This window comes from Somniosus microcephalus, unplaced genomic scaffold, assembly GCF_052327205.1.
Source record: "Somniosus microcephalus isolate GS21.2 unplaced genomic scaffold, FLI_Smic_1.0 unresolved_chr7, whole genome shotgun sequence".
NCBI classification, from domain to species: Eukaryota; Metazoa; Chordata; class Chondrichthyes; order Squaliformes; family Somniosidae; genus Somniosus; species Somniosus microcephalus.
The window spans coordinates 12,261,438-12,288,982 of record NW_028225185.1 but is presented as its reverse complement, the minus strand read 5'-3'; the positions used below and the strand labels follow the sequence as shown (position 1 = coordinate 12,288,982).

The 27,545-nt window shown below is 52.3% G+C and overlaps 1 protein-coding gene across 2 annotated transcripts in view; it reads right to left on the bottom strand.

Annotated features, from left to right (window-relative positions):
• LOC147086540 (transcription factor 12-like) overlaps positions 1 to 27,545 on the bottom strand; it is a 233,789-nt gene that overhangs the window by 10,236 nt on the left and 196,008 nt on the right. For both annotated transcript variants that reach the window (XM_085978654.1, XM_085978655.1), the window contains 3 exons: positions 13,314 to 13,434; positions 6,148 to 6,313; positions 1,203 to 1,432 (listed from right to left, as the gene is read on the bottom strand). In XM_085978654.1, coding sequence (XP_085834780.1) covers positions 1,203 to 1,432; positions 6,148 to 6,313; positions 13,314 to 13,434 — 517 coding nt within the window. The remainder of the gene's footprint in view (positions 1 to 1,202; positions 1,433 to 6,147; positions 6,314 to 13,313; positions 13,435 to 27,545) is intronic.

Sequence of the window (27,545 nt, the reverse complement as noted above, 5' to 3'; positions counted from 1 at the left end):
AAAGGACGGTGGAAGCAGGTTCAATCGTAACTTCCGAAAAGGAATTGGGGGTACGGCAGCACAGTGGTTATGTTACTGAACTAGTAATCCAGAGGCCTGGACTAGTGATCCAGAGACGGGAGTTCAAAATCCCACCACGGCAGTTGCGGAAATTTAAATTCAATTAAACAAATAAATCTGGAATAAAAAGCTAATACCGGATTGTCGTAAAAACACATCTGGTTCACTAATGTCCCTTTAGGGAAGGAAATCTGGCATCCTCACCCGGTCTGGCCGGGTATAGAACCATAGAAACATAGAAGATAGGAGCAGGAGCAGGCCATTCGGCCCCTCGAGCCTGCTCCGCCATTCAATGAGATCATGGCTGATCATCCAAATTCAGTACCCTGTCCCTGCCTTCTCCCCATATCCCTTGATCCCTTTAGCCTTAAGAAATATATCCAACTCTTTCTTGAATATATTTAATGAATTGGCCTCTACTGCCTCCTGTGGTAGAGAATTCCACAGGTTCACCACTCTCTGGGTGAAGAAATTCCTCCTCATTTCTGTCCTAAATGGCTTACCCCTTATCCTTAGACTGTGACCCCTGGTTCTGGACTCCCCGGCCATCGGGAACATCCTTCCTGCATCCAGTCTGTCCAGTCCTGTCAGAATTTTATGTTTCAATGAGATCCACTCTCATTCTTCTAAACTCCAGCGAGTATAAGCCCAATCGACCCAATCTCTCCTCATACGTCATTCCTGCCATCCCAGGTATCAGCCTGGTGAATCTTCGCTGCACTCCCTCCATGGCAAGAACATCCTTCCTCAGATAAGGCGACCAAAACTGCACACAATACTCGAGGTGTGGTCTCACCAAGGCCCCTGTACAACTGCAGCAAGACATCCTTGTTCCTCCAGACCCACAGCAATGTGGTATTCAACAAGGCGGCTCACCACCACCTTCTCGGGGTGACTAGGGATGGGCAATAAATGCTGGCCTTGCCGGCGATGCCCACAGCCCACAAAACGAATAAAAAAATATATACTTGAAGAGGAAAAATCCGCAAGGGCTATGGGAAAAGCGCGGTGGGGGGGAAGTGGGATTAATTGGAGAGCTCTTTCAAAGAGCCGGCACAGGCACGATGGGCCGAATGGCCTCCTCCTGTGCTGTGTGATTCTGTTCTATATGATTCTATCAGTCATCAGCTCTGCCAACTGACCTCTGACTTGTTGCTCCAACCCCAGGATGACGGAGACGGCCTGGTGGAGGATCAGGAGCTTTGTCTGCGGCTTGTCGTTCTTCATGTGCAGCTGACACATCCGCCCCAGCTCCTTAAACGCCTCATTGATGTCCCGCACGCGGAGGCGCTCGCGCGCGTTGTTCGCCATCCTCCGGTCCTTCTCTCGTTCGGCTTTCTGCTCCGGGTTCAAGTCGTCGTCTTCGTGGTTGCTGCAACGAGTCAAAGTAGGTGACCATCAGCTTTATTTTTTATTACTTCCCTTTTCCAGACTGCTCTTTCAAAGAGCCAGCATAGGTGCTGACGTAAGAAAACTACTCGGCACTTGGTCTAAGCGTTAAACAAAGCTTTAATCAACTGTTTTACAACATGGAGGTCTAGTTGTGTCCTTCACTAGTTCCTGTTAAAGAATGTCCTGCGCAAGCTGGGCCCGTGCCCGAGTATTTATACTCTCCCTGGACAGCGCCACCAGCAGGCCGCCCAGTATTATTTCATAAGTCATTTCCACGTGAATGACAAGATTCATGTCAGGCACGTTGGGCCGAATGGCCTCCTTCTGTACTGTATTTTTGCCTCTCAGCTTATCCGCTGCCAAAACCCTCATCCCTGCCTTTCTTACCTCTAGACTTGACTATTCCAATGCACCCCTGGCCGGCCTCCCTAGTTCTACACTCCATAAACTTGACGTCATCCAAAACTCGGGCTGCCTAATTTGTCCTGCTCACCCATCACCCCCTGTGCTCGCTGACCTACATCGGCTCCCGGTTAAGCAAGGCCTCGGTTTTAAAATTCTCCATCCTTGTTTTCAAATCCCTCCGTGGTCCTTCTCCGCCCTCTCCCTATCTCTGTAACCTCCTCCGGCCCCACAAACCCTCCGAGATCTCTGCTGTCCTCCAATTCCGGCCTCTTGACCATGCCCCCCCCCCCCCGATTTCCATTGCTCCACCACTGGCGGCCGTGCCTTCAGCCGCCTGGGCCCCTAAGCTCTGGAACGCAACAACTTTAACATCATAGAACATAATAAGAACATAAGAACATAAGAAGTAGGAGCAGGAGTAGGCCATACGGCCCCTCGGGCCTGCTCCGCCATTCAATAGGATCATGGCTGATCCGAACCTAGACTCACGTCCACTTCCCTGCCCGCTCCCCGTAACCCCTAATTCCCTTATCAGCTAGGAAACTGTCTATCTCCGTTTCAAATGTATTTAATGTCGCAGCTTCCACAGCTCTCTGAGGTAGCAAATTCCATAGATTTACTACCCTCTGAGTGAAGAAGTTTCTCCTCATCTCAGTTTTGAAAGGGCAGCCCCTTATTCTAAGATTATGCCCCCTAGTTCTAGTCTCACCCATCAGTGGAAACATCCTCCCCGCATCCACCCGATCAAGCCCCCTCACAATCTTATACGTTTCGATAAGATCGCCTCTCATTCTTCTGAACTCCAATGAGTAGAGGCCCAACCTACTCAACCTTTCCTCATACGTCAACCCCCTCATCTCCGGAATCAACCGAGTGAACCTTCTCTGAACGTCCCCAAGGGCGCTTCACAGGAGTATTTATAAGACAAAAAATTTGACACCGAGCCACAGAAGAAGAAATGAGGGCAGATGACCTAAAGCTTGGTCAAAGAGGTAGGTTTTAAGGAGCATGCAAAAGAGATTGACAAGGATGACACCAGAACTGTGAGGTGATACCCATCAGGAAAGGGTGAACAGGCTGGGGCCCTTTGCTTCTGAAAAGAGAAGGCCGAGGGGTGACCTGATAGAGGTCTTTAAAATGATGAAAGAACATAAGAAATAGGAGCAGGAGTAGGCCAATCGGCCCCTCGAGCCTGCTCCGCCATTCAATAAGATCATGGCTGATCTGATCCTAACCGCCAATCTACTATCACGGAACCATCTCCTGAATCTAACAGAATTAGACACACAAAATAGGAGCAGGATCAGGCTACACGGCCCCTGGGCCCGCTCCGCTACCCACAGGGCCATGTCCGATCCGAACCTAGACTCATGTCCAAATTCCTGCCCGCTCCCCGTAACCCTTAATTCCCTTTACTTCTAGGAAACTGTCTATTTCTGTTTTAAATTTATGTAATGATGTAGCTTCTACAGCTTTTTGGGGCAGCATATTCCATGGACCTACCACCCTCTGAGTGAAGTAGTTCCTCCTCATCTCAGTTTTGAATGAGCAGCCCCTTATTTTAAGATTATGCCCCCTAGTTCTAGTTTCACCCATCATCGGGAACACCCTCCCCGCATCCACCCGATCCAACCCCTTCACAATCTTATATGTTTCAATAAGATCGCCTCTCATTCTTCTGAACTCCAATGAGTAGAGTCCCAATCTACTCAACCTCTCCTCATATGTCCATCCCCTCATCCCCGGGATTAACCGAGTGAACCTTCTTTGTACTGACTCGAGAGCAAGTATGTCTTTTCTTAAGTATGGACACCAAAACTGTATTCAGTATTCCAGGTGCGGTCTCACCAATACCTCGTACAACTGAAGCAATACCTCCCTATTTTTATATTCTATCCCCCTAGCAATGAAAGCCAACATTCCATTGGCTTTCTTAATCACTTGCTGTACCTGCATGCTAACCTTTTGAGTTTCGTGCACCAGGACCCCCAGATCCCTTTGTACTTCAGTACTTTCCAGTTTCTTGCCATTAAGATAATAACTTGCTCTACGATTTTTCCTGCCAAAGTGCATAACCTCACACCTTCTGATAAGAGTAGACGTAGAGTGTTTCCACTTGTGGGGGGAGACCAGAACTAGGGTCCGTCAATATAAGATCGTCACCAAGAAATCCAATAGGGAATTCAGGAGAAACTTCTTTACCCAGAGAGCGGTGAGAATGTGGAACTCACTACCACAGGGAGTGGTCGAAGTGAATAGTATCGATGCATTTAAGGGGAAGCTGGATAAACACATGAGGGAGAAAGGAATAGAGAGTTACGCTGATAGATTTAGATGAGGAAAGACGGGAGGAGATTCAAGTGGAGCATAAATGCCGGCATGGACTGGCTGGGTCGAAAGGCCTGTTTCTGTGCCGTATATTCTATGGGGGGCGGTTTGGCCAATGGGGGCGCGTTAGAGGCAGGACTGCTGCTTGTCGGGTTGTAGTCCCGCCTCCATCGACTTGTGGCCAACCCACGCTATTTTACCTTGATTGACCGTGTTAAGCCCGCCCAGCGGGCTCGGGAGGCCAATTAAGGGGAAGACGATTACAGAGAACGTCAACGTATGACGTTTCATCTGTCAAAAAATTTTGACAGATGAATTGCCATCGTTTGACAGCTTTGAGAAGCTGACAAACACTGACATTCTCTGTTGCTTGGGGAGGTCTTGCACTCAAGGCTCACCAAACCTGTTCTGTGAGCAGAAAGCAGATAGCTGTTGCATCGGAGATTGCAGCAGCCATTCTGTCATCTCTGCCATCGAGATGCCGGAGTCTCCGGCTCCCCAGCGATTGAAGCCTGCAGGAAGAAACAAAGGTAAGGAAACTTTTTTCTGTCACTTTTCACTCACCTCACATACTCACCTCCCCACACTTGCACCCGTCACTCACCTCCACAGCCCACTTTTGGACCCCTCCGACCCCCGCAGACCCACTGCTCGCCTCGCTGACCCTGGCGGGGCTTCCCGCCTCTGGTGAGAAAATGGGGATAATCCGTGACGTAATCAAACTCACTACGCACTTGGTTCAAGTATAAAGCAAGGCTTTAATCAACTTGTTTCAGAACATGGCGGTCTAATTGTACTTCACTAGTTCCTGTCTTACAAAATGTCCCTGGCAAGCTGGGCCCACGCCCGAGTATTTATACTCCTTGGACGGCGCCACCAGCTGGCCATCCAGCGTTATTTCACGAGTAGTTTCTTGATGAAGATGAGATTTATAACAATCCTCTTAACTGCCTGTTAACATCCTGGTTTGAGTACAGGAACAAGGATGTCTTGCTGCAGTTGTACAGGGCCTTGGTGAGACCGTACCTTGAGTATTGTGTGCAGTTTTGGTCGCCTTATCTGAGGAAGGATGTTCTTGCCATGGAAGGAGTGCAGCGAAGATTCACCAGACTGATACCTGGGATGGCAGGAATGACATATGAGGAGAGATTGGGTCGATTGGGCTTGTACTCGCTGGAGTTTAGAAGAATGAGAGGGGATCTCATTGAAACTTATAAAATTCTAACAGGACTAGACAGACTAGATGCAGGAAGGATGTTCCCGATGGCGGGGGAGTCCAGAACTAGGGGTCATAATCTAAGGATAAGGGGTAAGCCATTTAGGACAGAGATGAGGAGGAATTTCTTCACCCAGAGAGTGGTGAACCTGTGGAATTCTCTACCACAGAAGGCAGTGGAGGCCAATTCGTTCAAGAAGGAGTTGGATATATTTCTTAAGGCTAAAGGGATCAAGGAATATGGGGAGAAAGCAGGGACAGGTACTGAATTTAGATGATCAGCCATGATCTCATTGAATGGCGGAGCAGGCTCGAGGGGCCGAATGGCCTACTCCTGCTCCTATCTTCTATGTTTCTATGTAATCCCCTTCCTGCCTCCAGGAGACGGGACCTGGCGCGGGTCAGGCACCCGCCACCTGGGAAGATGACACGGAGGCGGGCTGGGGGGCGGGATGGGGATTACAGCCACACACCCTTAAATGCATCTACGCTATAGAAACATAGAAGATAGGAGCAGGAGTCGGCCATTCGGCCCCTCGAGCCTGCTCCGCCATTCAATGCGATCATGGCTGATCATCCAAATTCAGTACCCTGTCCCTGCTTTCTCCCCGTATCCCTTGATCCCTATTCCTCTCAACTGCTCCCTGTGGTAGCAAATTCCACATGCTGCCATTTTCCCGGCAGGCCCGCCTCCAAACCCGCCTCCCCGGGGCTGGGTAAACCGCGCCCGATGTAACTCAATGTACCTTGATCTGCTGCGCCCCGATTTGTCTTTTCTGGGGTCATCGCCATCATCGTCCTCGGACAAGTCATCTTCCAGCTGGGAGCTGAGGCTGTTTTCTTTCTCCTTATCGTCCCCTTTGGCCTCCGCGGAGAGGGCGGAGGACAGCGCCTGCGCGCCCGAGGTGAAAGCTGCCGAAATGAAGGAGAGACAGCGTTAGCGCAATCAAACCGGGAAAAAAAAAACCCGACCGACGCCAGTGTTTTTTTACAGCTGCTCGCCCCAACGGCTCAGCTGGCACAGGGCTCAGCTGTCGGCCCTGGTTCAGTGGGTATCCCTCCCACCTCCGAGTCTCACTCCAGAGGCTTGAGCACCGTAATCCAGGCTGACGTGCCCACTGAAGGAGCGCTGCACTTTCGGAGATGCCGTCTTTCGGATAGAAACATAGAAGATAGGAGTCGGCCGTTCGGCCCCTCAATGCGATCATGGCTGATCATCCAAATTCAGTACCCAGTCCCTGCTTTCTCCCTTGATCCCTTTAGCCTTAAGAAATATATCTAACTCCTTCTTGAATATATTTAATGAATTGGCCTCTACTGCCTTCTGTGGTAGAGAATTCCACAGGTTCACCACTCTGGGTGAAGAAATTCCTCCTCATTTCTGTCCTAAATGGCTTACCCCTTATCCTTAGACTGTGACCCCTGGTTCTGGACTCCCCCGCCATCGGGAGCATCCTTCCTGCATCCAGTCTATCTAGTCCTGTTAGTATTTTATAAGTTTCAATGAGATCCCCTCTCATTCTTCTAAACTCCAGCGAGTATAAGCCCAATTGACCCAATCTCTCCTCATACGTCATTCCTGCCATCCCAGGTATCAGCCTGGTGAATCTTCGCTGAACTCCCTCCATGGCAAGAACATCCTTCCTTAGATAAGGCGACCAGAACTGCACACAATACTCAAGGTGTGGTCTCACCAAGGCCCTGTACAAATGCAGCAAGACATCTTTGCTCCTGTACTCGAACCCTCTCGCTACGAAGGCCAACATACCATTTGCCTTCTTAACCGCCTGCTGCACCTGCATGCTTACCTTCAGCGACTGGATGGGATGTTAAACCGAAATTCCCGGTGGACGTAAGCACAGCCCTCTTTAAAGAAGAGCGTTGAAGTTCCCCCCCCCGGTATTCTGGTCAACATTCCTCCATCAACTAACGTCACCAGCAAACAAATCAACTCATCGTTCATCTCATTACACGATTCTGCGATCTTGCTGTGACTGCACGACAAACGCAAGGAGGATACCAGAACTGAGAGGTTAAAACTAACAGCAACAACACCTTGGGCAGGATTTTCATCAGGCCGTGGAGGCGGGATTGGAGGCGTGTGGGGGGGGTTAAAATCCCGAAATCGGGGGGCACGAACCCATCCCGCCCCCAACCGGCCTCCGTGCCCGTTTCCCAGGAGGCGGGTACCCGACCCGCGCTGGGACCCGCCTCCCCGAGGCGGGAAGGGGATTAGTGCCAATTAACTGCCTGTTAACAGGCAGTTTTTAGCCTAATCCCTATTTTTATTCCTGAAGTGTGGGATTCCCGACGGCTCCAAACCACGCCAAGTTAGCGAGGCGGGCCGTCGGGCTGAAGGGCTTGGAGGGGTCGAGATGTCCGGTGTTCAGGTGAGTGATGGGTGCATGAGTGCAGAGGTAAGTGTGTTTGGTGTGTGTAAAGTGTTTAAAGAAGTTTTACTTACTTTTACAGCCTTCCTTCCCTCAGGTCTCGGGAGTCCCTCATCTCACCGGCACAGAAAGCAGAATGGCCGCGATCTGTCAAAAATTGCAGCATTCAGCTTTCTGTTCTGGAGAGATCTCTAAATTACCCTGAGAGGAAGGAATTAACCTGGAGTACAGATTGTCAGTGTTTGACCGCTTCAAACAGCTGTCAAACGCTGATATTTCATCTGTCAAAAGGTCTTGACAGATGAAATGTCAATCTGTGACGTCACCTGTTGCCGGGTGGCCCTTAATTGGCCTGCTGAGTCTGCTGGGCGGGCTCAACAAGGTCAATCAAGTCAAAATCGCGTGGGTTGGCTACAACTCGACGGAGGCGGGACTACAACCCCCAAAGTTGTAGTCCCGCCTCCTCAATGAAAATCCAGCCCCTTGTATTTATATAGCGCCTTTAACGGAGTAAAACATCCCAAGGCTCTTCACAGCAAACGTCCCCAAGAGGGCGCTAACGGGGCGCAAAGCAACTGGCGCCCGGGCGCGGCGCCGCCAACGCCTCCCGCGAAATAGCGTGGTGCCACGGCACGTAGCGCGCGATATTCCCTCGCAGCGCCCCATGAGGGAGGTGGGGTGCTTCCAGTAGCGCCCCGCTTCCCTCTTGGGGCACTACTGATTAATTCTGGCCCCGCGGGGGCGCTAGTTTTTTCGGGGCGCTACTTTATCCCAAAGAGGGGGGGCGCAACTCAATTTTTCCCCCAATGAATTTGTACCCGAGCCACATAAGGAGAAATTAGGGCAGGTGAGCAGAAGCTTGGTCAAAGAGGTCGGTTTTTAAGAAGCACCTTAAAGGTGGAGAGGGACAAGCGGAGAGGTTTAGAGAGGGAATTCCAGAGCTTAGGGCCCAGGCAACAGAAGACACGGCCGCCAATGGTGGAGCGATTATAAGCAGGGATGCTCAAGAGGGCAGATCAGGAAAGGATGAACAGGCTGGGTCTCTTTTCTCCCTCAATCAACATCAGAGATTATCTGGTCATTATCACGTTACAAGAACATAAGCAATAGGAGCAGGAGCCGGCCGTTCGGCCCCTCGAGCCTGCTCCGCCATTCAATGAGATCATGGCTGATCCGATTTTGGCCTCAACTCCACTTTCCTGCCCGCTGTTTGTGGGAGCTTGCTGTGCGCAAATTGGCTGCCCCGTTTCCTAGATTACAACAGTGACTACACTTCAAAAGTACTTCATTGGCCTTCGTAGCGAGAGGGTTCGAGTACAGGAACAAGGATGACTTGATGCAGTTGTACAGGGCCTTGGTGAGACCACACCTTGAGTATTGTGTGCAGTTTTGGTCGCCTTATCTGAGGAAGGATGTTCTTGCCATGGAGGGAGTGCAGCGAAGATTCACCAGACTGATACCTGGGATGGCAGGAATGACATATGAAGAGAGATTAGGTTGATTGGGCTTATACTCGCTAGAGTTTAGAAGAATGAGAGGGGATCTCATTGAAACTTATAACATTCTAACAGGACTAGACAGACTAGATGCAGGAAGGATGTTCCCGATGGCGGGGAGTCCAGAACCAGGGGTCACAGTCTAAGGATAAGGGGTAAGCCATTTAGGACAGAGATGAGGAGGAATTTCTTCACCCAGAGAGTGGTGAACCTGTGGAATTCTCTACCACAGAAGGCAGTTGAGGCCAATTCATTAAATATATTCAAGAAGGAGTTGGATATATTTCTTAAGGCTAAAGGGATCAAGGGATATGGGGAGAAAGCAGGGACAGGGTACTGAATTTGGATGATCAGCCATGATCTCATTGAATGGCGGAGCAGGCTCGAGGGGCCGAATGGCCTACTCCTGCTCCTATCTTCTATGTTTCTATGTAAAGCGCTTTGGGATGCCTGGTGGTCGTGAATGGTGCTATAGAAATGCAAGTCTTTTTTTTAAAATTTCATCGCAGCCAAGCCCGGCCAGATCCTATCCTCATGCACTTTTCAGGCACAGGGGATCGGGTTCCTGGATAGTAATCAGGAAGTCTCACCTCCTGACTCCCCAAAGCCTTTCCACCATCTACAAGGCACAAGTCAGGAGTGTGGTGGAATACTCTCCACTTGCCTGGATGAGTGCAGCTCCAACAACACTCAAGAAGCTCGACACCATCCAGGACAAAGCAGCCCGTTTGATCGGCCCCCCGTCCACCGCCTTAAACATTCACTCCCTCCACCACCGGCGCACCGTGGCTGCAGTGTGTACCGTCTACAAGATGCACTGCAGCAACTCGCCAAGGCTTCTTTGGCAGCACCTCCCAAACCCGCGACCTCTACCACCTAGAAGGACAAGGGCAGCAGGCGCGTGGGAACACCACCACCTCCAAGTTCCCCTCCAAGCCACACACCATCCCGACTTGGAAATATATCGGGCCGTTCCTTCATCGTCGCTGGGTCAAAATCCTGGAACTCCCTCCCTAACAGCACTGTGGGAGCACCTTCACCACACGGACTGCAGCGGTTCAAGAAGGCGGCTCACCACCACCTTCTCAAGGGGCAACTAGGGATGGGCAATAAATGCTGGGCCTTGCCAGCGACGCCCACATCCCACGAACGAATAAAAAAAAAAGTCTACCTGATTTTCCCTACTCCCTGGTCCAGAGGCAGTGCGGACTACTCCAATCACTAACTCAGCACAGACCTGAGACCGGCCGCAGGCTGCAGAGCTCAGCTCCGAGCAGTGCCTTTAAACACTGACACGTCGGGAACAGTAGCATCGCGGTTATGTTGCTGGACTAGTAATCCAGAGGCCTGGACGAATAATCTGGTGACGTGAGGCGCGATCTTGCCAGCCCTGGGGAGGCGGGACTGCCGGGAGAATCTGGGACCGGGTGCCCATCCTGCCCCCCAACCCGTCTCCGTGTCATCTCCCCAGGAGGCGGGTAGCCGGCCCGCGCCGGGTCCCGTCTCCTTGGGAGGCAGGAAGGGGATTACAGCCACTTATCTGCCTGTTAACAGGTCGTTAACAGGCAGATAAGAGGATTCTCCCCATTTTACCCTCAGAAGTGCGGGCTTCCCGAAGGCTGCGAACCCCGCCAGGGTCACCGAGGCGAGCAGTGGGTCTGCGGGGGGGGTGCAAAAGTGCGCTGTGAAGCTAAGTGATGGGTGCAAGTGTGGAGAGGTGAGTATGTGAGGTGAGTGGAAAGTGCTAGAAAATGTTTACTTCCCTTTGTTTCTTCCTGCAGGCTTCAATCGTTGAGGGTGCGGAGAGTCTCGCATCTCACCGGCAGAGATGACAGATGGCCGCTGCATTCTCCAATGCAACAACCATCTCATTTCTGCTAAAGAAAGAGGTTTGATGAGGTCTTGAATTCAATAACTCATCAAACTACAGAGAATGTCAGTGTTTGACAGCTTCACAGATTTTTGACAGATGAAACGTCATACGCGTGACGTTCTCTGCAACCGGCTTCCCCTTAATTGGCCTGCTGAGCCCGCTGGGCGAGCTTAACAAGTTCAATCAAGGGAAAATAGCGTGGGGTTGGCCACAAATCGATGGAGACGGGACATCGACCCGACAAGTAGCAGTCCCGCCTCCAATGCGCCCCCATTGGTCAAATCACCTCCATGAGTTCAAATCCCACCACTGCTTTTTTTGATATATATATATAAATGACCTGGATATTGGAATACAGAGTAGAATTTCTAAATTTGCCGATGACACCAAACTTGGGGGTGTGGCAAACAGTGATGATATCAATCGACTGCAACAGGACATAGAAAGGCTAGCAGAATGGGCAGACAAGTGGCAGATGGAATTTAGTACAGAGAAGTGTGAGGTGATGCATTTTGGCAGAAGGAACAGGGAGAGGCAATATACACTTAATGGCACAGTTTTAAAGAGTGTGCAGGGACAGAGGGACCTGGGAGTTAATGTGCATAGGTCCCTGAAGGTGGCAGGACATATTGAGAGAGTGGTTAACAAAGTATATGGGGTCTTGGGCTTCATAAATAGAGGTACTGAGTACAAAAGTAGAGAAGTGATGCTGAACCTTTATAAAGCGCTGGTTCGGCCACAACTGGAGTATTGCGTCCAGTTCTGGTCACCACACTTTAGGAAGGATGTGAAGGCCCTTGAGAGGGTGCAGAGGAGATTCACCAGAATGGTTCTGGGGATGGGGGGATCTTAGCTACAAGGACACGTTGGAGAAGCCGGATTTGTTTTCATTAGAGCAAAGGAGGTTGAGGGGCGATTTGATCGAGGTGTACAAGATTACGACGGGTTTGGATAGGCTAGACGGGGAAAGGCTGTTCCCACTAGTTGATGGTACAAGGACTAGGGGACACAGATTTAAGGTTTTGGGCAGGAGATACAGGGGGGGATGTGAGGAAAAACTTTTTTACGCAGCGAGTGGTGAGGACCTGGAACTCGCTGCCGACGGAAGTGGTGGAAGCGGAGACACTCGATGTTTTCCAGGGGGAGACTGGATAGGCACTTGAGGGAAATAAACTTGCAGGGCTACGGGGATAGAGCGGGGGAATGGGACTGACTGGATCGCTCCGCAGAGAGCCGGCACGGACTCGATGGGCTGGATGGCCTCCTTCTGTGCCGTTATGACTCTATGGCAGCTGTGGAATTTAAATTCAATTAATTAAATAACTCTGGAACAAAACGCTGGTATCAGTAACGTTGACTGTGAAACTACCGGATTGTTGTAAAAACCCATCTGGTTCACTAATGTCCTTTAGGGAAGGAAATCTACTGTCCTTACCTGGTCTGGCCTATATGTGACTCCAAAAATCTACTGTCCTTACCCGGTCTGGCCTATATGTGACTCCAGAAATCTACTGTCCTTACCCGGTCTGGCCTATATGTCACTCCAGAAATCTACTGTCCTTACCCGGTCTGGCCTATATGTGACTCCAGAAATCTACTGTCCTTACCCGGCCTGGCCTATATGTGACTCCAGAAATCTACTGTCCTTACCCGGTCTGGCCTATATGTGACTCCAGAAATCTGCTGTCCTTACCCGGCCTGGCCTATATGTGACTCCAGAAATCTACTGTCCTTACCCGGCCTGGCCTATATGTGACTCCAGAAATCTACTGTCCTTACCTGGTCTGGCCTATATGTGACTCCAGAAATCTGCCGTCCTTACCTGGTCTGGCCTATATGTGACTCCAGAAATCTACTGTCCTTACCTGGTCTGGCCTATATGTGGCTCCAAACCCACAGCAATGTGGTTGACTCTTAACAGCCCTCTGAAATGGCCGAGCAAAGCCACTACGAAGAACAGCGGTTCAAGAAGGCGGCTCACCACCACCACCTTCTCAAGGGGCAATTAGGGGATGGGCAATAAATGCTGGCCTTGTCGGCGACGACCGGATCCCATGAACGAATAAATAATTATTTTTTTTTAATCTGTGGGATGCAGAATTGGCTCATTGTTTCTGTACTTGTGTTCTCTGTACATGCAATGACAGTCCTACCTCGACATACGTCCTGGGCCTGGTGGTTCAGCCCAGCTGCCGCAAGAGCCGCAGACACGACACTGGGCAGGCCCGAGAGACTGGAATGGACATTCGGAGCTTCATCCCGGTGAGTGGCCACCTGTGGAAATACAAAAGGGCTCGGTTAGATTGGCATCATCGTGAGATCAACCACGACTTGGTGTCGGCATGGCTCAGTGGGTAGCACTCTCTCTCTCTCTGTCTGTCTCTTCGCCTCGGAGTCAGTAGATTGTGGGTTGAAGTCCCCATTCCAGAGACTTGAACCCAAAATCCAGGCCGACACTGCCCGTGCCAGTACTGAGGGAGCGCCACACTGTCGGAGGGGCGGTACTGACGGAGCGCCGCACTGTCGGAGGGGCGGTACTGAGGGAGCGCCGCACTGTCGGAGGGGCGGTACTGAGGGAGCGCCGCACTGTCGGAGGGGCGGTACTGAGGGAGCGCCGCACTGTCGGAGGGGCGGTACTGAGGGAGCGCCGCACTGTCGGAGGGGCGGTACTGAGGGAGCGCCGCACTGTCGGAGGGGCGGTACTGAGGGAGCGCCGCACTGTCGGAGGGGCGGTACCGAGGGAGCGCCGCACTGTCGGAGGGGCAGTACCGAGGGAGCGCCGCACTGTCAGAGGGGCGGTACTGAGGGAGCGCCGCACTGTCGGAGGGGTGGTACTGAGGGAGCGCCGCACTGTCGGAGGGGTAGTACCGAGGGAGCGCCGCACTGTCGGAGGGGCGGTACTGAGGGAGCGCCGCACTGTCGGAGGGGCGGTACTGAGGGAGCGCCGCACTGTCGGAGGGGCGGTACTGAGGGAGCGCCGCACTGTCGGAGGGGCGGTACTGAGGGAGCGCCGCACTGTCGGAGGGGCGGTACTGAGGGAGCGCCGCACTGTCGGAGGGGCGGTACTGAGGGAGCGCCGCACTGTCGGAGGGGCTGTACTGAGGGAATGCCGCACTGTCGGAGGGGCGGTACTGAGGGAGCGCCGCACTGTCGGAGGGGTGGTACTGAGGGAGCGCCGCACTGTCGGAGGGGCGGTACTGAGGGAGCGCCGCACTGTCGGAGGGGCGGTACTGAGGGAGCGCCGCACTGTCGGAGGGGCGGTACTGAGGGAGCGCCGCACTGTCGGAGGGGCGGTACTGAGTGAGCGCCGCACTGTCGGAGGTGCCGTCTTTCGGATGAGACGTTAGACCGAGGCCCCGTCTGCCCTCTCAGGTGGACATAAAGATCCCACGGCCACTATTTTGAAGAAGAGCATTGCTCGTGGGAGCTTGCTGTGCGCTAATTGGCAGCCACGTTTCCTACATTACAACAGTGACCACACTTCAAAAAAAATACTTCATTGGCTGTAAAGCGCTTTGGGATGACCTGAGGTCATGAAAGGCGCCGTATATGAATGCAGGGCGTTCTTTGCAATACTTTGTCAGAGTGGCAGAGCTCAAAGTCCAGTTGTCGGTCTGAGTCGTTACACCAGGTGGCGCCAGTGTCTTTCAGTGGCGCGAGGCGAGTCTTTGCCTGCACAAGAATGGCCCCGCCTTGGGACAGCTCTCCAGTTTCTACCCTCACCGGCAGAGAACTTATACATCTTCATTCCTCTGGGCGCCTTTAAACAGTAAACCACTAATGTAGGAACAGGAGGAGGCCATTCAGCCCCCTCGAGCCTGTTACACAGGAGCAGGAGGAGGCCATTCAGCCCCTCGAGCCTGTTACACAGGAACAGGAGGAGGCCCATTCAGCCCCTCAAGCCTGTTACATTAGGAACAGGAGGAGGCCCATTCAGCCCCCTCGAGCCTGTTACATTACGAACAGGAGGAGGCCCATTGAGCCCCTCGAGCCTGTTACACAGGAACAGGAGGCCATTTAGCCCCCTCGAGCCTGTTACACAGGAACAGGAGGAGGCCATTCAGCCCCTGAAGCCTGTTACATTAGGAACAGGAGGAGGCCCATTCAGCCCCCTCGAGCCTGTTACATTGCGAACAGGAGGAGGCCCATTGAGCCCCTCGAGCCTGTTACACAGGAACAGGAGGAGGCCATTCAGCCCCTCGAGACTGTTACACAGGAACAGGAGAAGGCCCATTCAGCCCCCTCGAGCCTGTTACACAGGAACAGGAGGAGGCCATTCAGCCCCTCGAGCCTGTTACACAGGAACAGGAGGAGGCCATTCAGCCCCCTCGAGCCTGTTACACAGGAACAGGAGGAGGCCCATTCAGCCCCTCGAGCCTGTTACATTAGGAACAGGAGGAGGCCATTCAGCCCCTTGAGCCTGTTACATAGGAACAGGAGGAGACCATTCAGCCCCTCGAGCCTGTTACATTAGGAACAGGAGGAGGCCCATTGAGCCCCTCAAGTCTGTTACACAGGAACAGGAGGAGGCCATTCAGCCCCCTCAAGCCTGTTACACAGGAACAGGAGGAGGCCATTCAGCCCCCTCGAGTCTGTTACACAGGAACAGGAGGAGGCCATTCAGCCCCTCGAGCCTGTTACACAGGAACAGGAGGAGGCCATTCAGCCCCTCGAGTCTGTTACACAGGAACAGGAGGAGGCCCATTCAGCCCCTCAAGCCTGTTACATTAGGAACAGGAGGAGGCCCATTCAGCCCCCTTGAGCCTGTTACACAGGAACAGGAGGAGGCCATTCAGCCCCTCAAGCCTGTTACATTAGGAACAGGAGGAGGCCCATTCAGCCCCCTCGAGCCAGTTACATTACGAACAGGAGGAGGCCCATTGAGCCCCTCGAGCCTGTTACACAGGAACAGGAGGAGGCCATTCAGCCCCTCGAGCCTGTTACACAGGAACAGGAGGAGGCCCATTCAGCCCCCTCGAGCCTGTTACACAGGAACAGGAGGAGGCCCATTCAGCCCCCTCGAGCCTGTTACACAGGAACAGGAGGAGGCCATTCAGCCACCTCGAGCCTGTTACACAGAAACAGGAGGAGGCCATTCAGCCCCCTCGAGCCTGTTACACAGGAACAGGAGGAGGCCATTCAGCCCCCTCGAGTCTGTTACACAGGAACAGGAGGAGGTCATTCAGTCCCTCGAGCCTGTTACATTAGGAACAGGAGGAGGCCATTTCAGCCCCCTCGAGCCTGTTACACAGGAACAGGAGGAGGCCATTCAGTCCCTCGAGCCTGTTACATTAGGAACAGGAGGAGGCCCATTCAGCCCCCTTGAGCCTGTTACACAGGAACAGGAGGAGGCCCATTCAGCCCCTCGAGCCTGTTACACAGGAACAGGAGGAGGCCGTTCAGCCCCTGAAGCCTGTTACACAGGAACAGGAGGAGGCCATTCAGTCCCCTCGAGCCTGTTACACAGGAACAGGAGGAGGCCATTCAGCCCCTCGAGCCTGTTACACAGGAACAGGAGGAGGCCCATTCAGCCACCTCGAGCCTGTTACACAGGAACAGGGGAAGGCCATTCAGCCCCTCGAGCCTGTTACACAGGAACAGGAGAAGACCATTCAGCCCCTCAAACCTGTTACACAGTCCAAAGATGTGCGGGTTAGGTTGATTTGGCTATGATAAGTTGACCCTTAGTGTTAGGGGATTAAATACGTGGGGATAGGGTGGGATATGTGTCGGTGCAGGCTCGATGGGCCGAAATGGCCTCTATCTGCACTGTGGGATTTCTGTGATTCTGTGAACAGGAGGAGGCCATTAAGCCCCACTAGCGTGTTGCATAGGAACAGGAGGAGAACATACAGCCCCTCAAGCCTGTTGCATAGGAACAGGAGGAGGCCGTTCAGCCCCTCCAGCTTGTTACAGGGGAACAGGAGGAGGCCATTCAGCCCCTCCAGCCTGTTACATAGGAACAGGAGGAGGCCATTCAGCCCCTCGTGCCTGTTACATCGGAACATGAGGCCATTCAGCCCCTCTAGCGTGTTGCATAGGAACAGGAGGAGGCCATTCAGCCCCTCGAGCCTGTTGCATAGGAACAGGAGGAGACCAATCAGCCCCTCGTGCCTGTTACATAGGAACAGGAGGAGGCCATTCAGCCCCTCTAGCGTGTTGCATAGGAACAGGAGGAGGCCATTCAGCCCCTCCAGCCTGTAATATAGGAATAGGAGGAGACCATTCAGCCCCTCGAGCCTGTTGCATAGGAACAGGAGGAGACCATTCAGCCCCCTCAAGTGTGTTGCATAGGAACAGGAAGAGGCCATTCAGCCCCTCCAGCCTGTTACACAGGAACAGGAGGAGGCTATTCAGCCACTCCAGCCTGTTACACAGGAACAGGAGGAGGCCATTAAGCCCCAGTAGCATGTTGCATAGGTACAGGAGCAGGCCATTCGGCTCCTCGAGCCTGTTACACAGAAACAGGAGGAGGCCATTCAGCCCCTCCAGCCTGTTACACAGGAACAGGAGGCGGCCACTCAGTGAGTGCTGGCCGACTATTCAACCAGGTGGGTCATCGCGGCCGAGTCTGGTCCTGCTCGTGCCTGGCCGCCACGGGTCTGCGCCTCCAGCACTTTCCTACCGGGGTCGTTGGACAGCGATCAGCGGCAGGAATACGGCCTGATCTCCCGCCCACCCCTTCTAACACAGGGTGCTAAGAGTGATTGCATCCTCAGAAGCAGCTTTCCTGCCCAGGCAAGCTCGGCTTTGTCCAGTGCTGCAGATTACAATATGCTTTCTCAGCACCGATCTATACCCGCCCCTCCTGTACGCCTCAGAGACGTGGACCATGTACAGCAGGCACCTCAAAGCACTGGAGAGGTACCACCAACGCTGCCTCCGCAAGATCCTGCAAATCCATTGGCAGGATACGCGCACCAACGTCAGTGTTCTTGCTCAGGCCAACATCTCCCAGCATCGAAGCTCTGACCACGCTCCATCAGCTCCGACGGACGGGCCACATCGTCCGCATGCCCGATTACGAGACTCCCAAAACAAGCGCTCTACTCGGAGCTCCGGCACGGCAAGAGAGCCCCAGGTGGGCAGAGGAAAAGCATCAAGGACACGCTCAAAGCCTCCTTGAAAAAAGTTGCAACATTCAAAATTGACACCTGGGAATCCCTGGCCCAAGACCGCACAAAGTGGAGGAGAAGCATCCGGGAAGGCGCCGAACACCTCGAGTCTCTTTGCCGGGAGCAAGCAGAAGCCAAGCGCAAACAACGGAAGGAGCGCACGTCAACCCAAGCACCCCACCCACTCACCCCTTCAACCACCGTCTACCCCACCTGTGACAGAGACTGTAGGTCCCGCATTGGACTCATCAGTCACCTGAGAACTCATTCTTAGTGTGGAAGCAAATCATCCTCGGTTCCGAGGGACTGCCTAAGAGAGATTGTGGGGCCTCCCTTGTCTGGATAAACTTACTCAGGGGATCAGAAAAAGAAAGACTTGCATTTCTACAGCACCTCCGGACTTCCCAAAGCGCTTTACAGCCAATGAAGGACTTTTTTTTGAAGAAGTGTAATCACTGGGTAGTCACATTTGCTTCCCTCCTGTTCATGGGCTTATTGAAGCGTTAGCAGAGATTCCCCAAATGGGCACCACACTAAACTTCCCTTGGTCACCTGTGAACCCAGCTTGCATTTATATAGTGCCTTTAACGTAGTAAGCTGTCCCAAGGCGTTATCAGATACAAAATTCGACCCCGAGCCACACAAGGACGGGCGACCAAAAGCTGGGTCAAAGAGGTCGGTTTTAAGCAGGAGGAGAGAGAGAGGCGGAGAGGTTTAGGGAGGGAATTCCAGAGCTCGGGGCCCAGGCGGCTGAAGGCACGGCCGCCAATGGTGGAGCGATGGAAATCGGGGGGATGCGCGAGAGGCCAGAATTGGAGGAGCGCAGGGATCGCGGAGGGTTGTGGGGCTGGAGGAGGTTACAGAGATAGGGAGGGGGAGGGGGCGAGGAGGCCATGGAATCGTACAACACAACTCGTTTTTTAAAAAGCACCAAGGAACGATTTGAACCGCACTATCCCCAAATCCCTTGGTTCTCTTAGCATCCCATCGATCTCAGTCTTGAATATACTCAACGACTGAGCCTCCACAGCCCTCTGGGGCAGAGAATTCCACAGATTCACCGCCCTCTGAGTGAAGAAATTCCTCCTCATCTCAGTCCTAAACGTCCGACTCCTTATCCTGAGACTGTGCCCCCTGGTTCTAGACTCTCCACCCAGGGCTTTGCTGATGTTGGGCTGAGGCACACTGTTGGGGCAATGGTGGAGGGAGCTTTACTCTGCGTCTAACCCTTTTGCCATGCCTGACTTGGTGCAGACACTGCCCTAAAAAGGGGGGGGGGTGGACAAGGCCACAGAGTGATTTGGAAACAAGGCCGAGAATTTTTAAATGTTTCACGAACATACGAACTAGCAGCAGGAGTAGGCCACTCGGCCCCTCGAGCCTGCTCCGCCATTCAATAAGATCATGGCTGGTCTGATTACTCCACATTCCCGCCTACCCGATAACCTTTCACCCCCCGTGCTCATCAAGAATCGATCTACCTCTGCCTTAAAAAAATATTCAAAGACTCTGCTTCCACCGCCCTCTGAGGAAGAGAGTTCCAAAGACTCACCACCCTCTGAGAAAAAATTTCTTCTCATCTCTGTCTTAAATGGGCGACCCCTTATTTTTAAACAGCGACCCCTAGTTCTAGATTCTCCCACAAGAGGAAACATCCTCTCCACATCCACCCTGTCCAGACTCCTCAGGATCTTATATGTTTCAATCAAGTCACCTCTTACTCTTCTAAACTCCAGCGGATACAAGCCTCGCCTGTCCAACCTTTCCTCATAAGACAACCCGCCCATTCCAGGTATTAGTCTAGTAAACCTTCTCTGAACTGCTTCCGACGCATTTACATCCTTCCTTAAATAAGGAGACCAATACTGTACACAGTACTCCAGATGTGGTCTCACCAATGCCCTGTATAATAGTCATAGAGTCATAGAGCACAGAAAGAGGCCCTTCGGCCCATCGTGTCCGCGCCGGCCATCAAGCCCCGTCTATTCTAATCCCATTTTCCAGCACTTGGTCCGTAGCCTTGTATGCTGTAGCGTTTCAAGTGCTCATCCAAATGCTTCTTGAATGTTGTGAGGGTTCCTGCCTCTACCACCCTTTCAGGCAGTGAGTTCCAGATTCCAACCACCCTCTGGGTGAAAAAGTTTTTCCTCAAATCCCCTCTAAACCTCCTGCCCCTTACCCTGAAACTATGCCCCCTGGTTACTGGCCCCTCTACTAAAGGGGAGAAGTTCCTTTCTAACTACCCTATCTATGTCCCTCATAATTTTGTACACCTCAATCAGGTCCCCCCTCAGCCTTCTCTGCTCTACGGAATAACTGAAGCATAACCTCCCTACTTTTGTATTCAATTCCCCTCGCCATCAACGATAACATTCTATTAGCTTTCCTAATTACTTGCTGTACCTGCATACTAGCCTTTTGCGATTCATGCACGAGGACACCCAGATCCCTCTGCGTCTCAGAGCTCTGCAATCTCTCACCATTTAGATCAAATGCTTCTTTTTTTATTCTTCCTGCCAAAATGGACAACTTCACATTTTTCCCACATTACACTCCATTTTTTGAACTTTAATAGACAACGTATGTTGGCAGGCTGTTCAATCAGTGCGACATCACTGCCCGGTCTCTCACCCAAGGTCCACAGTTGCTCACTTTCAACAGGGCTCGCCGGATAGTAAGCAGGTGTTGAAAACTTGGCTGGTTTTGTTTCCTCTCCTCCCAGTGGCCAGTTATAGCCTGTCTACGGCACATAGATACATCGAAGGTAGGAGCAGGAGTAACCCATTCGGCCCCTCGAGCCTGCTCCGCCATTCAATGAGATCATGGCTGATCATCCAAATTCAGTACCCTGTCCCTGCCTTCTCCCCATACCCCTTGATCCCTTTAGCCTTAAGAAATATATCTAACTCCTTCTTGAATATATTTAATGACTGGCTTCCACTGCCTTCTGTGGTAGAGAATTCCACAGGTTCACCACTCTCTGGGTGAAGAAATTCCTCCTCATCTCTGAGCTAAATGGCTTACCCCTTATCCTTAGACTGTGACCCCTGGTTCTGGACTCCCCCGCCATCAGGAACATCCTTCCTGCATCCAGTCTGTCTAGTCCTGTTAGAATTTTATAAGTTTCAATGAGATCCCCTCTCATTCTTCTAAGCTCCAGCGAGTATAAGCCCAATCGACACAATCTCTCCTCACACGTCATTCCTGCCATCCCAGGTATCAGTCTGGTGAATCTTCGCTGCACTCCCTCCATGGCAAGAACATCCTTCCTCAGATAAGGCGACCAAAACTGCACACAATACTCAAGGTGTGGTCTCACGAAGGCCCTGTACAACTGCAGCAAGACATCCTTGCTCCTGTACTCGAACCCTCTCGTTACGAAGGCCAACATACCATTTGCTTTCTTAACCGCCTGCTGCACCTGCATGCTTACCTTCAGCAACTGGTGCACAAGGACACCCAGGTCTTGTTGCACTTCCCCTTCTCCCAATCTATTGCCATTCAGATAATAATCTGCCTTCCTGTTTTTGCCACCAAAGTGGATAACCTCGCATTTATCCACGTTATATTGCATCTGCCATGCTTCTGCCCAATCACCCAACCTGTCCAAATCATACTGGAGTTTCTCGGCATCCTCCTCACAGCACACACGCCCACCCAGCTTTGTGTCGTCTGCAAACTTGGAGATATTACATCTAGTTCCCTCGTCTGGATCATTTATATATATTGTGAATATTTGAAATGGCTCAGTTTAAACGAGAAGCTGACCACAGTTATTTAGGGGTGGAGGGGGGGCGGGGGCGCAGTTGATGACTGCTTTCACAGACATGTAACATGGCTCAGTCAGTGGAACTTAAAGAATTCGCACTCCTACAGCCCTAGGAAGTCCCAAAGCGCTTTACGGCCAATGAAGTACTTTTTCAAAGTGTGGTCACTGTTGTAATGTAGGAAACGCGACAGCCAATTTGCGCACAGCAAGCTCCCAATGGGATAATGACCATGTTTTAGGTGATGTTGGTTGAGGGATAAATATTGGCCCCAGGACACCGGGGAGAACTCCCCCTGCTCTTCTTCCAATAGTGGCCGTGGGATCTTCCTGAGAGGGCAGACGGGGCCTCGGGTTTAACGTCTCATCCGAAAGACGGCACCTCCGACAGTGCCGCGCTCCCTCAGCCTCAGTTATGTGCTCAAGTCTCTGGAGTGGGGCCCGAACCCACAACAGTCTGACTCAAGAGGCGAGAGAGAGAGAGAGAGAGTGCTACGCATTGAGCCACTGAGGGAGTGCCGCAGTGTTGATACTGCCATTGTCCAGCTGAGAGGCTGTTTCCCCCTGGCTGGAGAGTCTAGAACCAGGGGTCACAGTCTCAGAATAAGGGATCAGCCATTTAAGACTGAGATGAGGAGCAATTTCTTCACTCAGAGGGCGGTGAATCTTTGGAATTCTCTGCCCCAGAGGGCTGTGGAGGCTCAGTCGTTGAGTATATTCAAGGCTGAGATCGAGAGAGTTTTGGACTCTAGGGGAATCGAGGGATATGGAGATTGGGCGGGAGAGTGGAGTTGAGGTCCAAGATCAACCATAGAAACATAGAAGATAGGAGCAGGAGTAGGCCATTCGGCCCCTCGAGCCTGTTCCGCCATTCAATGAGATCATGGCTGATCATCCAAATTCAGTACCCTGTCCCTGCCTTCTCCCTTGACCCCTTTAGCCTCAAGAAATATATCCAACTCCTTCTTGAATATATTTAATGAATTGGCCTCCACTGCCTTCTGTGGTAGAGAATTCCACAGGTTCACCACTCTCTGGGTGAAGAAATTCCTCCTCATCTCAGTCCTAAATGGCTTACCCCTTATCCTTAGACTGTGACCCCTGGTTCTGGACTCCCCCGCCATCGGGAACAGCCTTCCTGCATCTAGTCTGTCTAGTCCTGTTAGAATTTTAAAAGTTTCAATGAGATCCCCTCTCATTCTTCTAAACTCCAGCGAGTATAAGCCCAATCGACCCAATCTCTCCTCATACGTCATTCCTGCCATCCCAGGTATCAGTCTGGTGAATCTTCGCTGCACTCCCTCCATGGCAAGAACATCCTTCCTCAGATAAGGCGACCAAAACTGCATGCAATACTCAAGGTGTGGTCTCACCAAGGCCCTGTACAACTGCCACGATCTTACTGAATGGCGGAGCAGGCTCGAAGGGGCCGAGTGGCCGACTCCTGCTCCTAATGCAGGAAGGATGTTCTCGATGGCGGGGGAGTCCAGAACCAGGGGTCACAGTCCAAAGATATGGGGGAAGCCATTTAGGACAGAGATGAGGTGGAATTTCTTCACCCAGAGAGTGGTGAACCTGTGGAATTCTCTACCACAGAAAGCAGTAGAGGCCAATTCATTAAATATATTCAAGAAGGAGTTAGATATATTTCTTAAGGCTAAAAGGATCAAGAGATATGGGGAGAAGGCAGGGACAGGGTACTGAATTTGGATGATCAGCCACGATCGCATTGAATGGCGGAGCGGGCTCGAGGGGCCGAATGGCCGACTCCTGCTCCTATCTTCTATGTTTTTATGTTAATTCTTATGTTCTGGGCGCGTTTCCCTCCTTACAACAGTGACCACACTTCAAAAAGTATTTCATAGAAACATAGAAGATAGGAGCAGGAGTGGGCCATTCAGCCCCTCGAGCCTGCTCATTGGCTGTGAAGGGCTTTGGGACGTCCTGAGGTGGTGCAAGGCGCTGGAGAAATGCGAGTCTCTCTCTCTTTCTGTTCCAGTCAGGCATCAGCTCCCCCATTGTCTTGACCAACATTCCTGCCTCAACCACACCACCAGAAGGATGATTAACTTGCCATTTATCTCGCTACACCTTTCAGGGTATGGATGGTGCAAAATGGCAAGTACATTTACACGTGACGACCATCACTGCGATATGATTCGATGCAATAAGGATCAATAAAACTGCAAGCATCTCTTTCAATTACTCATTTCACTTGTTGCTGCTGTACAATCATTTTAAAAAAGAGATACATTAATCTGATTACTATTGTACGTATTAAACCAACGGAGGTCTTTAAAATTAGGAATGCAGTCACAGAGAGAGTGTGACATGAATCGGTCATTCATGAAAGAAAGACTTCTGAAATAATACTGAGCGGCCTGCGGGTGGCGCTGTCCAGGGAGAGTATAAATACTCGGGCACGGGCCCAGCTTGCGCAGGACATTCTTTAACAGGAACTAGTGAAGGACACAACTAGACCGCCATGTTGTAAAACAGTTGATTAAAGCTTTGTTCAACGCTTAGACCAAGTGCCTAGTAGTTTTCTTACGTCAGAATGTTTCCACTTGTGGGGAAGAGCTAAACTAGAGGCCATAAATATAAGAGAGTCACTAATAAATCCAATCGGGAATTCAGGAGAAACTTCTTTACCCAGAGAGTGGGGAGAATGTGGAGCTCGCTACCACAGGGAGTGGTTGAAGCGAGCTGGATAAACACATGAGGGAGGAAGGAATAGAAGGATATGCTGATAGGGTGAGATGAAGAGGGGTGAGAGGAGGCTGGTGTGGAGCATAAACACCGGCACGGACTGGTTGGGCCGAATGGCCTGTTTCTGTGCCGTATATTCTGTGTAAAGCTGTGGGATGTGGGCGTCGCTGGCAAGGCCGGCATTTACTGCCCGGCCCCCTAATTGCCCTCGAGAAGGCGGTGGTGAACCGCTGCCGCCGCCTTCTTGAACCGCCGCAGTCCCGTGCGGTGAAGATGCTCCCCGGTTAGGGACTTTGCCGGAGCGGTTTGCTACAACCGAGTGGCTCGCTGGGCCATTTCAGAGGAGCAGTTAAGAGTCAACCACACACTGCTGTGGAGTCTGGAGTCACATTTAGGCCCAGACCGGGGTACGGACCAACGGCCCTATTTAAGCTGCGCCGCCGCACAGCGGTCACGGAGGCCCCACGCAGGCCGCTCACCGGCTTCGCAACGCAACAACCGCGCATGCACAAAACAATTTGAATGGGCCGCACAGCCTGTTAAAGGGACCGCGCACCCCCAAAGAAAAATTAAAGGGGACAAAGCTAAGGACGGCAGATTTCCTTCCTAAAGGACAACAGTGGGTTTTTACGACACTCCGGTATTTACATGATCACCATTACCAACGCTAGCTTTTTATTCAGCGAGAGGCCTCTGGATTACTAGTCCAGTGACATAACCGCTGTGCTACCGTTCCCTCTGATTACGGAGGACTTAACGTGGTCCCATCACATCGACGTCGTAACCAAGAAGGCATGCCAACGCCTGCTCTTCCGCAGGAGACTGAAGAAATTTGGAATGGCCCCCCAGATTCTCACCAACTTCTACCGGTGCACCATCGAGAGTATCCTGTCCGGCTGCATCACTACCTGGTATGGCAACTGCACCGCCACAGACCGCAAGGCTCTACAGATGGTGGTGAAAGCTGCACAACATACTATAGGAATTAAACTACCTGCTGTGCTGGATATCTACCCCGAGAGGTGCCGGGGGAAGGCCCTGAGAATCATCAATGACGCGAGCCACCCCAGCCACAACCTCTTCGCCCTGCTCCCGTCCGGTAAGAGATACCGAAGCATACGGTCTCGTACCAGCAGGTTTCGAAACAGCTTCTACCCCCAGGCCATGAGACTCATGAACGAACAATTTATTATTATTTATTACTGTTGTTTTATTTATTATTACTGTATTTCTATTAGTATTTTTATCATTGCTATGCCATATTTATTCCAATGTTGGGAGGACTCGTAAAAATCAACATTTCATTGTGCCGTACACACGTCTGCTGCATATATGGCAAATAAAATTGAATTGAATTGAATTGAATTGATAACGCAAAGCGACCAGGGTCCAAAGGTGTCCCTGAATTGCCTCTATCTTCGGCTCTTGCCTGATCCTTCCACCCCCCCACGCACCCCCCCCCCCCGCCCCTTCCCTCGTAAAACTGTCCTGGCGTCGAAGAGCGGCTCTTTTGAAAGAGAGTGTGTGGGAAAGACAAAGAGGAACTCGAGGACGGTGCTCTCCACCCCTTCCCTGCCCCCCCTCCCTCCGCCGCCCCTTCATTCGGACACACTTCACAAAGTCCAACACGGTTTTTTTTTTAAAGTCGGGATAATTTGTGGGAGAAAGAGTAGATTAAAGACATTTTTTTCTTGCAGCAGCAGCAGCGAGAAATCCAGACGGCAGGTGTGCAAACAGTCAGCTGGAGGCCTCTGTCGCCCTACTAAGGCAGGCCTCACTAGATTGGCTTTCCTTTCATTGTGCGGTGCATTAGCATACAGCTGTCTGCTCCTGCTTGGGTGGCAGAGGGAAGAAGGGGGGGGGGCGGTGGGAGGGAGAGAGGGAAGGAGTAGGGGGAGGGGGAGGTTGGTGGCAGATCTATCGACTGAGCACGTTTAACATTCCACACAGTAGGCCCATTTCAAAATAGTAGTCTCCTCTCCAACTCAGCTGTCGAGAGGCGGCTGCCCCGGGTTTCACACAAGATCTGAAGCGGGGGCCAATGGCACACGGGGCTGATCAGCACCGAAAGGTCGTGCATTTCTCCAGCGCCTTTCGCCACCTCTGGACGTCCCAAAGCGCTTCACAACCAATGAAGTTACTTTTTCTGAAGCGCGGTCTCTGTTGCAATGTGGGAAACGCGGCAGCCAATTTTGGGCACAGCAAGCTCCCACCCACACACAGCAATGTGATAATGACCAGGTCAATCTGTTTTGTTTTAGCGATGTTGATTCAGGGATAAATATTGGGCCCAGGACAACGGGAAGAACTCCCCCGCCACCCTACCCCCCCCTGCTCTTCTTTGAAATAGTGGCCGCAGGCATAAATATCCAGGCTGGCACTCCCAGTGCAGTACTGAGGGAGCGCCGCACTGTCGGAGGGGCAGTACTGAGGGAGCGCCGCACTGTCGGAGGGGCGGTACTGAGGGAGCGCCGCACTGTCGGAGGGGCAGTACTGAGGGAGCGCCGCACTGTCAGAGGGGCAGTACTGAGGGAGCGCCGCACTGTCGGAGGGGCAGTACTGAGGGAGCGCCGCACTGTCGGAGGGGCAGTACTGAGGGAGTGCCGCACTGTCGGAGGGGCGGTACTGAGGGAGCGCCGCACTGTCGGAGGGGCAGTACTGAGGGAGCGCCGCACTGTCGGAGGGGCAGTACTGAGGGAGCGCCGCACTGTCGGAGGGGCAGTACTGAGGGAGCGCCGCACTGTCGGAGGGGCGGTACTGAGGGAGCGCCGCACTGTCGGAGGGGCAGTACTGAG